Here is a 12,638-nt window from a genome sequence, read left to right as displayed (position 1 = left end):
CTCACACTAAACCATGGCACATGTCCTTGCACAGCCACTACATGCTCTGAACTGGCACCTCCTGGCCAAAGCTGGGGAGGAGAGGAGCAGGGAGAGCAGAGCAGCTTTGGAAGGTGCGCAGCAAGCCACCAGCTTGGATAAGGAGCTGCTGGCTGCAGACTAACACAGCAGGTCCAGCAAAAGGAGCCCAAAATCCAGTTTGTGCACCATGGGAAGACAGACTGAGAAAGTTAGGGTTGTTCAGCGTGGAGAAGAGAAGCTGCATGAAGACCTCTGAGCAGCTTCCAGTGTCTGAAGAGGGCTACAAGAATGCTGGAGAGATACTCTGCATCAGGGACCGTAGTGATAGGACAAGGGGTGATGGGTTCAGACTGAAATAGGGGAAGTTATAAGGCAGAAGCTCTTCCCTGTGAGGGTGCTGAGGCGCTGGCACAGGGTGCCCAGAGAAGCTGTGGCTGCCCCATCCCTGGCAGTGTTCAAGGCCAGGTTGGAGACAGGGGCTTGGAGCAAGCTGCTCTAGTAGAAGGTGTCCCTGCCTGTGGCAGGGGGTTGGAACTGGATGATCCTCTCCTTTCTTCTCCTCCCCACCCCACCAGGACTTGGAGCTTACCCTGACTGGCAAGAGGTTTTACTCTTATACCAGTGATGAGATGAGAGGGGTGAGGGCAGACACAGCAGTATATGCTTTGAGGAAGCATGGAGCCAGCATCAGTTTCCAAACCAAGCATCCACACGCTACCAGCCCAGGCAATAAGGATGATGGGATTGGTCCATATTCAAGAGGTGCTGGACAAAGCTTTGTCCATCACACCCAGCAAGAAAACCTCCATGTACATGAAGGCAAGATGTAGCCCTGCAAGTCCCAGTCCTGCAGCAAACACTTACCATACTTGGAAAAGATCTTCTCCAAATCCTCCTCGCTGCAAGTAAAGGGAAGATTCCTGACAAAGAGTCTCCCTGATTCAGACAAGTCCTCTTCTTCCTCATCGTCTCTCTTCCTTCTTTGCCACGGCTGGTTATCAGGTTTTGTTGTAACAGTTTCTTTTGGGGTATTCCTGCATCGGAGCACCTCAATGCATCGTCCACCTGATCCACAAACACACACAGAGGCACATTAGCTGCTTCCCAAGTCCACAGGCAATCAGTATCAATGTGCAAAGTGCCTCTGCTTATAGCAGTGACACAAGCAATTCCAATTCCACAAGCTTTGAGAGGAATGCTGCCTGATTTAGGTGGCGAGACACAGGAAGAGGTTACCCAAAGAAGTGGTAAATGCCCCATCCCTGGGAGTGTTAAAGGCCAGACTGGATGGAGCTCGGAGCAACCTTGTCTAGCGTGAGGTGTCCCTGCCTACCTCCTTCACTATATAACTCATTCCACTACAAGCTAAGCCAAGGGCAGGTTGCAATCACAGGTTTACAGAATTGCTTGTACCAATCCTCTGCACTATCCCAACCTGATTTAAACAGTGTCATTATTGTACCAAGGTACACTTCAAGCACATGACAAAAACCAAGGGCCAAAGAGCAACATGCAAAGCTCAGTCGCTTGCCAATTCTACACTGCTCCTGACACAGCACTTGGTTTATCCCATGTCAGCTGAGCAGAGGAAACCACCCCCATCATCTACCTGGAATACAACAAGAGGAGATGCTTCTGCAGTGAACACTTGAGCAGCTGAGCACCCTGCCATCAACATCAGCCACAACAAGAAGGAACAAACAGCCCTTACCTATGTATTCTTTTCGCTTCAAGGCCCTTCGCACTTCTGCTTCACTCTTCAAGTCAACAAAGATGTAACCTTGGAGGAAGGAAAGGTTCAACTGAGCATCATGTGGGGAACACACAACCACTAATTGGCTAATTAAGGGTGAATTGGGCTTTCTTTAATATAGATTCCTACAGATAAAGCAGTGAGCTTCCATTATAGTTTCCAGCCAGCCTGCAAATGGCCATGTCAGACTGGAATGCTGCCTTTTCAAAGCTTATTCTCTCCATTCAAACCAAAGAAGCCTGATTTAACAGCTAAAGTAGGCTTTTACAGGTATCTCCAAGACCAGCTAAAAGGCACATCCACTGTTAGGCTATGAAAGGAAAGCAGCATATACAGCAAAGTCTCCTGCAGCTCTGAGGACTGGCTCCACACTCTTTCTGGTGGGCACTTCCAGTAGTCACAACCTGTCTGAAGACCCACCTTGGCTAAAGACTGCTCTGCAACTGATACAGCAGCTATCCCAGAGGAAGAGGCCTTTCCTTGGCATGGTTTGGGATGTTTAGGAAAGTTCCAGAGACAGATCAAAGGAAAAGGCTCCTGCTGCTACTCCTAAGGATGCACAGCCAACATAACTCTGTCCATGGCATCCTATGGACAGCAACTAGGGCAGGAGAGCTGCAAAGTCATAGAAAGGTCTGTAAGAATCAGGGCAGGAGTCAGTCATTTGGAATTGCACATGAAAAGAGCAGAGGTGTGACTGAGAGGTCCTTTAACTCACAGATCCATTTTCCCCTTCCACATATAGACACTACCTGCATTCTTCCCCTGCGTGGGTTTTCCTATCCGGATTGCCACTGGCTTCAGAGGCAAGAAGAAGTCACGAATCTTTTGCTGCAAGAAGCATTGGAATTGTTTAAGTTCTCAGATACAGGAAGCAGCAGGTTTCAGACTTCGTTTTTATATACATACTATAAAAACCACCACATGCAACACACAATTCTCTGCACAAAGCTTCCCCAACCGCACTTCCAACCCTCAAAACAGCTCCATAAATGAAGACATTGGAGCTGTTCTGCAGAGAAGCCTCTGCAAAGATTGTGCTGAGGAACACCCTGAGAACACCCCCAGGCCTCCACCCCAGCTTAATAACAAAGCTTGCCTCACTGATGTTCAAGGGAGCACCACGCAGCTTCACTGTGTATGGCGTGCTGGCTTCTGCTGAGCTGCCTTGGTTCTGCACAGAAGGACGGGGCAGAGAAGAAAAGCTGAGTGAATACCAACAAAAATCACAGCACAACAAGCTGGGCTTGTCCAACAAACAGGAAAGAGTGGGAGAGAACATCAAGAGATGCTTGCAATTGCATCAGCCTGGGCAGGAAGTGCCAGGTGAGGGTGCAAGTCTGGCTGAAACAGTCAAACTCAGTCACTACAAACTGAGCTCTGCAGAACAGCGCTTCCTGCAGACAGAGAGAACACTGGAAAAACAAAGCAGCATCTGGAAAGGGCACTAGATGCATGTGTTTGGAAGCCCTGTCTTCAGGAATTCAATCAGCACTGAAGAGGACATCCAGCAAACTTTTACTGGCTCCCACCCAGTGAGGCAAAAATCTGGTACCGATGGTGGTCCCACAGCCTTCAAGCTTTCAGTGCACCCCTGGAATGACTACCAGACACATACTATCCCACAAAGCTCCTGCTTTAGATAAAAGCCTAATTCAGCTGTACCTCTAGTGTGGATCCTTTCTTCTTCTTCCCCACTGGTGTCTCTTGCTGTGGCTGTTGGGCTTTTGGCTTCCCCTTTTTATCTGTGTGGGTGCTGATGGTTTCCACAATGCCCGAATCCTCCTCATTCTCACTTTCCTCTTCCACCTCCTCCTCACTCTCTGTTTCTTCCTCTGTACTGGATGAGGAGGAAGAATCCTTCACCACTTTAGATTTCAGGTAATCCATATCTGAGAGGCCTTTGCTGGCAGCTGCCTTCTTGCCTCCTTTCTTTGCTGTCAGAGGAGAGACCAGAGAAGTTTTGCATACAGATGCTGCTGCTCTCTCCCCCCAGTCAGGTGAAACCCAAGAAGCAACAAAACCATGAGAACCATGTTCCTCTGCTCTACCTGTTTCATGGGAAGGAAAGGCTTGGGAACAGCAGAGCAATCTTATGTCAGCACTTCCCAACTGACAATCTGTATCACTTGTCTTTTCAAGCAACACAAAGGAGCAGGAGGAACCCCACAGCAAAGTATTTTGTCTCAGTATTAACTAAATACTTCAAGCAGATCCCTGAGAAGCTTTTCAATTGTTCAGTTTAGGTTTTGCAGGGAAAAGGATGGAGGAAGCTGTTACTCCAAAACACCCCTCCAGCAAAGATCAATTCATCCCACTTACATTTGAGTTACCCAAAGAGCAGCAGGGAAAATGCCATTTACTCCAACAGAGCAGTGTAAGGAAATACTATGTAGGGAAGGAGAAAGGCTCCAAAACCACATTCATCACCGGTGCAGGGACACTGCATTCTAAGAAGACATACCCCAGAATGCAGCCTAGATTCCTCAGTCTTTTAAGTTAACTGATTACTCCACTAAACACAGTTTTCCTTTCAGGATCCAAAATACTGAATTCTGTCCCTTCCAATCAACTCTGAGAGGGCCCATTTCCAGAAATACATATCAAAAGCAGAGCAGACAAGTTCACAGACATCAGCTAAAGGTTACTAAATAAACAGAAACCACATCCAGCTCTGGAAATCCTGGAGATGAAAGTGGCTTCAAGCTAGAAGAGCAGCTAAGGGAAAGATGCATATGACTGTTATTCACACCTAGACACTGTATTAAGGCCCCAGGGGAAAGCATAAATGCCATCCCCACAGCATCAGCATCAGCAACTGCATTTCCAACATTTCCCTGAATCTGGGAAAACAAGCATACATCCACAGCACACAGAAGTCCCATGCTTGGGAAATGACCCTCCTGATTACACTGTCGCCATGCGGAGGCAAGACCCTGAGCCAGGTCCTTGTCAGCATCCTGCTCACATTCGCCACAGTAAAGACAAAGGGTGACAGCTCCTTTCAGTACCTTTAGTTTCCTCCTCATCTTCAGAGGGCTCGTCGCCATCCTCACTCAGCTCCTCAGATTCATCTGAATCAAAGTTGAGATAATCAGCTGCTGACTTTGCTTTTCCCTTCTTGGGCTCCTCTGCCAAAGTGTCATTAGCCCAAGTGGCCACCTGAGACCGCTTCTGGTGAACCACCAAGAACTCTTGGAATCTTTTATCTTCTTCTAGCTGTGGAAAGAGAAACCAAGCAGACAAGCTGTGAAGACAGACATGGGAGAGCTTGTAGTGAGTTAGAATTCAAAGATATCATCTCATTTCCAGCAGTGTAACAAAACAAATCCCTTAAGGGAGGTTCACTTCACACTGATAAGGGGAGCACTTGAAGTGACTGAAGTCTCCTCAACATCATGGAAACAACGAATCTCTCTTTCCTATTCTTTCTTTTCTGTATTTGATGTTTAGAAAGTACTTTAAAGAAGAAGCCAAAACATTAAAAAGAGAAAAAAAACGTACAAGTCAAATGTGACAAAACTCAGATATGGTTAAAACCCAGGAATTCCAAAACAGGACTGTCCTGGATGCAATGCATGGGCACACAGGAGGAGCTAACAGCTAAAAACTGGTCCCCAGCATCAGGATTGTTACAACAATGGTTTGCTACAGTAGAACTGGACTGACACGGAGTTGGTTAAATCACACACCTTGCCTGAATTTACAGCATAGGAAGCAGGGTACAGAAAGAGCTCTTGCTCTTAATACAAGCTAGCAAGAAGGCAGGGATTGGAGTCCAACCTCAACTCACCTCCTTTAAGTTTTCTGTTGGATCTTTCTTCTTTTTATCCTAGGAAAAGACAAACAAAATCAAAACCACCTTTGGAAAGGCTTATTAGAAACACAGTCAAGATAATGCCAGGTAACCTAATGGTACTGGGAACACAGATCCTAAGGCAAGAAAATACCAGAACCAGGACTCCAACACTACTGTTCCAGCTGCTCCATCCCCTTCTCCACACACCAGGCTACCCTTCTCTTTCCCAAGTCACTGACACCCAACAGAGCCTCAAGGAAACAAACAAGACTCACTTTCTTTGTGCCTGCAGGAGCTGCATTTACCACAGGTTTCTCAGTCTGTTTCTCAGAGGCAGGGACCTTCTGAGAGTGCTTACTCCATGCTCTGGGTTTTGAAGGGTCACCAAAAGGCTTGCATAACTCAACCTGAAAAGAGTAAGATCTTTGGTTAAAGGCATGCTCACCACACTGTAACTGCTGGCTAAGCCTCACCCAGGAACCTTTCTTATAACCCTGACAGGATGGAAGGGGGGTGCGTGCAGGAGAACAGGCAACAGAGCTACACATCCCCTCCGCATGGGGAACAGTCTGTGGTCCTCATTTAGGCACAAATAAGCTATCCTGGTTATTGTGATTCATTCTCTGTCCAGAACAGCAGATGAATGACCTGAGAAAAGGGGTTAGGTTCTAAAGCTCAGATTATGCCAGCTCAGTATCTGACACTGCTGTTCCTATGCCAGCTCAATATCTGACACTGCTGTTCCAACCAGCACTGAAATCACTGCTACTGCTCGGACACAGCTCATCTGAATGAAGCAACTGCTCCAGACTCCAGCCATGAGGTCTGGCATCAGGCTTTGCTCTCTTGCTACAGAGGACTTAATCTTTCAGCGTTCCTGGGCACCAAAATCTCCAATAACAAACTTCCTTAAGAATAAAGGAAGGTGTTTTTAAAGATCCACTCACTGTGATTCTGGATGTGTCTATGAAACTTCTGTTGAAGTGGTTCAGTGCTGTCTGAGCTTCCTCCTCAGACTTGTAGCCAATGAAGCCAAATTTCCTGAACTTGCCCTCCTTGGTGAACTTCAGGCAGCAATCAGTCAGTGTGCCAAAGGCAGCAAACAGCTTCCGAAAGCGATCTTCTTTCATCTGGGAAATGCAGGAGGACAAAGGAAGGAAAATCAACAATGCACTGCATCAACTTGTACTGGGCACTGGGGAGGCTGCACCTCGAATCCTGTGTTCAGCTCTGGGCCCCTCACTACAAGAGAGACATTGAGGTGCTGGAGCAATGTCAGAGAAGGGCAATGGAGCTGGTGCAGGGCCTGCAGCACAAGGGTGATGGGGAAGGGCTGAGGGATCTGGGGGGTTCAGTCCGGAGAAGAGAAGGCTCAGGGGGGACCTGATGGCTCCCTACAAGTGCCTGACAGGAGGATGGAGCCAGGAGGGGCTGGGCTCTGCTCCCAAGGAACAAGGGATGGGAGAAGAGGAAACGGCCTCAAGCTGCCCCAGGGCAGGTTTAGATGGAGCTGAGGAACAATTCCTGCCCCAGAGGGTGCTCAGGCATTGGAACAGGCTGCCCAGGGCAGGGCTGCAGTCACCGTCCCTGCAAGTGTTCACACAGCGTGGGGACGAGGCCTCAGTGCCATGGGTTAGGGGTGGCCTTGGCAGTGCTGGGGTAAAGAGTGGATTTGATGACCTCAAAGGTCTTTTCTAACCTGCTTGATTCTATGTTTCCAACCACACAAACGCTTTGCAGACAAGCCCAAAGCATTTCCTATCCAAGGGCTTCCAATGCACTGCAGGAACCACACTGTACTGTGTCATACTGATTAAACCACCCCACATCAACCACTAAACCCCTTCACTTCCCCTCTAAATCCACTCCACGTACAGATCTCTGCCTGCAACACTCCTGCAGCTAAAGGCTTCACCCCGAGCCCAGGGTCCAACAGCGCTGCCCTCCCAGTTATCCCCCAGTTCAACCACAGGCACAGTGGGACCCCAATGGGCACAACCCCTTATAGCCCCTTGCCCAGGCCCTCTCCCTCCCCGTGTCCCCCCAGACCCATCTCCACACCCGGAAGAGCCCCTCCTCCCCGCAGCCGTGCGCAGGCTCACCCCACTGGGGAGGTTCTTCACGATAAGTCGCGACATGGCAGCGACAGGACCCGGACGCCACAAGGGAAAACCCCCTCCGCGCTCAGCGCCGCACACGCCGCTCTCCGGGCGCCGCCATCTTCCCGCTGAGTCACGTGGGAGAGGGGACAGCAGCGCGCGGGCGCCAGGGGCGGGACCCGGATGTTGGCAACGGGTCCTTGGCAACGGACCCTAGCAACAGCCTTGGCAACGGGCTCCTAGCAACGGAGGCGCCGGGGGGATAACGGGGAGCATCCGGGAGCACAGAAGGGATCAGGGGCCGGCCGGGCATGGGGGAACGGGGAAGGGGAGGCAGGGGGGACGCAGCTAAGTATCAGCACAGCCAGTGGGGGCTGTATTGCAGAAGCTCCCATGGACAAGAGAGGCTGAAATCATGGAAGAAACACCCCCCGTGGGTTATTAAACACTGAGGGTCCTCTCCTACCTGAGCATCTGCAGGGTGAGAGAGTGTTGGGGGAGTGGGACCATTCCCCTTCAAGCAACTCCTCTTTACAGCCCTTCAGTCCAGCTCTGTCTGTCTTGAGCAAGGGGCAGTGAGCTGAGCCCAAAATCTGGCTACACTGCCATTCCTATGGGAAGAGACTCCTGACAGAGCTCAACCTCGGCACAGCGCTCCCTAGTTTTTCACCCACCAGTTTGGCTCCACAACGGATTTACCACAAGGATGGAAGCTGTCTCTGTCCAGAGCAAGCTACCCCGGCACAGGGGTCTTCCATCATCTCCTGTTGCTCCTTTTGAGGCAAGTCCAGCTGGCTGTGCTCTTCCTAAAGGGTCAAAGCAGCAGTGAGCACATCCCAGACTGGTTTGGGTTGGAAGGGACCTTAAAGCTCACCCAGTTCCAACCCCTTGCTATGGGCAGGGACACCTTCCCCTAGAGCAGGTTGCTCCAAGCCCCATCTCAGTCTTCCCCAGTGTTTTCAGGTAATTTGGGGTGAACAGGAAACCCAGCCACACCACTGCTGTGTGTCCTGGCAGGACGGGGATGGAGGCTTGTTAACTGGACAGCCCAGCCTGAGCCCATCCTCCTGCCCCCCATCAGGTCAGCAGCAAGGGAAACACTTGAGTTTTCCAGGGAAGGAGATCTGTGGCAATGGCCAGGCCCAGTGCACAGGAAACAGGATGGGGGGGGATGCTGCTGGGACTGCTCAAAGGGAAAACACCCAGCATAAAGCCCTCACCCCACAGCCCCAACTGGGGTACCCAGGAGGTGATGCTCCTGCCGCCCTTCAAAGAGGTATCCAGGAGGTGTAACAGTACCAGGGACCCATCTCCCTCCCCTCCTTGCCCTCTGCTCCTGCCTTGTCCTTGTCCAGGCTGTCAGGATGTTACTCGGGATGGCACTGACAGGGCTGTGCTTACACCATCACTAACACATCCAGCCCTTGCCCTTGTCACTCCCATCCTCTCTCCTTCCCCATCTCCTCCTCACCTTCTGCTCACAGCCAGCAGCCGCTCCCTCTCCTGCCCACACTGGTAGGACAGCACTGTCCTTGCCTGCTCCTGCCTCCTAACCCAGCACTGCTGGGACAGACATGCCCTGGACTTAGCCAGACGTCCTGCTCTCAACAGGTCCTCACCTCCAGCCACACATGGGACTGCAATTCCCCTGCTACCAACCTCTCCTGCCACTGGGGTTGATCTTCCCCAGCTGAGGATGTGTTCTCTGAGGGTGCCTGGGACCAGAAAGAGCCAATTCTCCACCGAAGCTTAGGAGAAAGAAGTTTAACCAAGCCAGGTGCCCAAGCAAAGAAGCCCCAGTGTCCCCCAGTGGGGACGTGGCTTTTGCAATGCTCAGCTTTGCTAACCCCACTTCTTTGAAAACAACAGATTTTAGCTCTCCCCTGATGCAAAGATTCAATACAGAAGCACAAGCTTTACAAACACTGACTTTAGACTTGATTTCCTTTGTGGTTTCTGCTCCCCAGGATGAGTCAAAGTTTACAGAGGTTAAGAGCTGGATCAGCATCCTTTATTCTGGAAAACTGGAGATTTTGGGGGTATCATGGGGACAAGAGAGTTGCTCCTTCAGCAGGTGGTTCTGCTGCACTGTGGAAAGGCATTTCTGATCAGAGATCCCAGCCCTGGGTAGAGGGAAACTGGGGCCCTGTCTTGAGAAGGCTCAAAGGAGGTCTTGGAAAGCAGTTCCCAGAGCTTGAACATCTGCCCTGAACATCATCCCTAACCCTTCTGCTGCTGGCACACAGCATGGGGAGGGGATAGACTGGGAACTGTGCAGAGACTGGCAAAGAGGCTGGATAAATGGGGCTTGTTGGGTTTCCCCCCTCTCCCCATAGAAACTGTTGTCTCTGATGATGCCAGTGTGAATACTCCTGTCCCTGTGCCACCAACTGTCCCTGTGGCAGTACCAGACCTGCTCCTGGTGAGGCGTCCCCAGCCGAGGATGGGATGGATGCAGCAGCAGTGCCAGGAGCTGGGTGAGGAAGGGAAAGGAAAAGCAACTGCTCCCAGGTTTTAAACTGGGTGAGAGCAGCAAGGGGCAGAAAGTAACTGGGAGGTGATGGGCCCAGCAAAGGTGACACAGCACCAACCCACAGCCACCATGATCTGCCCTCCTGTCCCCCCAGTTGGCTCCACATTGGTCTGGTGGCAGGGTCAGGATGATGGCTTCAGGGTCAGGGTGATGTGACTTCACCTTCAGCCTCCAAATCCCCCCATTGCCTTGCAGAAGGGGGACCCAAGTCTCTGTCATCCCCTGCACAGAGAGGAGGGGGAAGACATGGTCCCTCCACGAGCTCCATCCAGTCAACCTGTCACAACACATTAGCTGGCCAGCTCAGCAGCCAGCGGGACAGGGGCTTGCACAGCATCAAAGAGCAGGGGTCACCTTGCTGTAAAAGGGTATTATGGGCTGCCTGCAGCCAAGCAGCTGAACTTTGCAAAGCAGGGTTAGGGCAAGGGACCACGGTGTAAGGGGCATCGCTCTATGGGGAGAGGCAGGTAGAGGTGAGGGGCAAAGGGTGCCCGACATTGTGCTCCAGGGGCTGGATGCACCAGGGGTGAAGTGCTATGGAGATGGAGAGAAGGAAAGAAGCTGCCACAGATCCTGTGTATCCCTAGGGACGATAAGGGAGAGGCCAGATGCAAAGTCCTTCTGCTGTCTTCGGAGAGATCCTTCTTGGCCTGTAGCCCCTACAGTGTCCAAAGGGACACCGGAGGTTTCTTCCTGATTCCCCCACGTGCACAGCCTGTCATTCCTGCCATCCCAAGGAAGAGCTGTGACTCCAAGTGAGGATGCTTGCTGTGACTGCCCTGGGCTGGAGGCAAGCACTGCCAGCCCTGCCTGAGAAGGGCAAGGACAGCCCCGAGGAGCCCTTCATGCCTGTCTGATCAGGAGTGCCTTGGTCACCAATGGACACTGAAGGTGAACAGGGAAGGCAGGATCCATCTGAACCAAGGTCACCCTGGCTGGCATCCCCTATGCCAGGAAGCCATTCAGGTGCTTGCGGGATGGTCCTGAGCATACCCATCATAGAGCAGAGTAGAGGGGGAGAATCCCCTCCCTAGACCTTATCACCTTTTAGATGTAGATAATGAACAATATTCAGCCTCAGGGACTACCACAGAGGATGTAGCCCAGCTGAGGACCTTCTTCAGCTGATTAAATTAACCCAGAGATACCAGCAGGGACAGGGATGAATGTGACCCAGCACCACTCACTGCCAGGTTTTGGTGTGCTGGCATCCCACCAAGTCACTCTGCTTACATGGATAGTGTTATATTAACAGCACCATTTTAAATGTTGCCTGAACCTCCTGGGTTTTGCTTCTGGAGATGTTAGGTTTGGGGAGCAGAGATGCCTGGATCCATCTCCCGTGAGCAGATTGTCCTGCCCAGTCCTGGAGGAAGGAAATAAGAGGCTGCCTTTAATGATACAGTTGATGCTTGGAAATGCAGTGCCTGATTCACCTGCCTGGTACCCAAGATGGGGCCAAGGGAGGAGCAGGACAAAGCATCCTTCTGAAGGGCTCCATCCCTGGGAAGCTGGGATCTGCTTTCATCCTTGCCTGCAAGGATGCAATGGCTGTGGTGTGTCTATGGGCAGCAGAACAGGGCTTTCAACCAGCTAAACCCTCCCCTGAACCTGCTGCCTCAGCTGAGGAACTGCCCTGCAAGCGTGTCTGTGGCTCTGCTCTCTGTGTGTCCGCAGTTCTGGGGTGGAGATCATGTCCTTTCAAAGCCTTACAGCTAAACTAATGCTGAGTAATGAGAGGTAGGTCTGAGGATGGAAAGAGGGAGGAGAGCTTTTCCTCATCATATCCTCATATACCGGCACCAGGTAGGCTTGCCACAGAGAAGCATTCAGAAAGGACTTGGGAACCCGGATAGCCCAAGTCCTTTGCATCACAGGAGGTGAGGAGCAGTGGTAAATCATGTGCACAAACAATAAAGCATCCTCCAAGACACAGTTGATGGGACCAGTCATACTGGACAGGAGCCACCATCAGAGCAGGTCTCAGACCTCCTTCCTCTCCCTTTGAAGCAGCTGATGCTGGCAGACCTGGAGGAGATGGTCCTGGGTCAACTCCTCTGCCCATGGGCTGATGAGGAACATCACCATCTCCAGCAACATCTCTCCCTAGCAGGCACATCCATGGGGCTCCAGAGGGGACTGCATGGCCTTTGGTCCTGAGCACACACCAAGTGCTGACATGGGAGTGGTTTTAAAGGAAACCTAAAGCCCACCTAAAGTCATGGGAGATGTTGGTTGTGCTTTGCCTACTGCTGCCCCTTGCCTGACCATCCATCCGTCCATCCATCCATCCATCCACTCATCCACCCATCCATCCACCCGTCCATCCACTCATCCGTCCATCCATCCATCCATCCATCCATCCATCCATCCGTCCACCCACTCATCCATCCACCCATCCATCCATCCACTCATCCACCCACTCATCCATCC

General features: G+C 51.4%; 1 protein-coding gene across 2 annotated transcripts in view; it reads right to left on the bottom strand.

The window, feature by feature from the left end:
* The window catches only part of RBM19 (RNA binding motif protein 19), a 67,824-nt gene extending 60,012 nt beyond the window's left edge, over positions 1–7,812 (bottom strand). For both annotated transcript variants that reach the window (XM_062631144.1, XM_062631143.1), the window contains exons 1-10: positions 7,676–7,812; positions 6,521–6,703; positions 5,849–5,980; positions 5,568–5,606; positions 4,786–4,993; positions 3,440–3,711; positions 2,874–2,948; positions 2,527–2,605; positions 1,733–1,801; positions 886–1,086 (exon numbers count right to left, since the gene is read on the bottom strand). In XM_062631144.1, coding sequence (XP_062487128.1) covers positions 886–1,086; positions 1,733–1,801; positions 2,527–2,605; positions 2,874–2,948; positions 3,440–3,711; positions 4,786–4,993; positions 5,568–5,606; positions 5,849–5,980; positions 6,521–6,703; positions 7,676–7,711 — 1,294 coding nt within the window. In that variant the 5' untranslated portion in view covers positions 7,712–7,812. The remainder of the gene's footprint in view (positions 1–885; positions 1,087–1,732; positions 1,802–2,526; positions 2,606–2,873; positions 2,949–3,439; positions 3,712–4,785; positions 4,994–5,567; positions 5,607–5,848; positions 5,981–6,520; positions 6,704–7,675) is intronic.
* Positions 7,813–12,638: the final 4,826 nt, after the last annotated feature.

This window comes from Pezoporus occidentalis, unplaced genomic scaffold (assembly GCF_034315485.1).
Source record: "Pezoporus occidentalis ecotype Australia unplaced genomic scaffold, CSIRO_AGI_Poc_V1 ctg37, whole genome shotgun sequence".
Taxonomy (NCBI): domain Eukaryota; kingdom Metazoa; phylum Chordata; class Aves; order Psittaciformes; family Psittacidae; genus Pezoporus; species Pezoporus occidentalis.
This window is presented reverse-complemented; position numbering and strand designations above follow the sequence as displayed.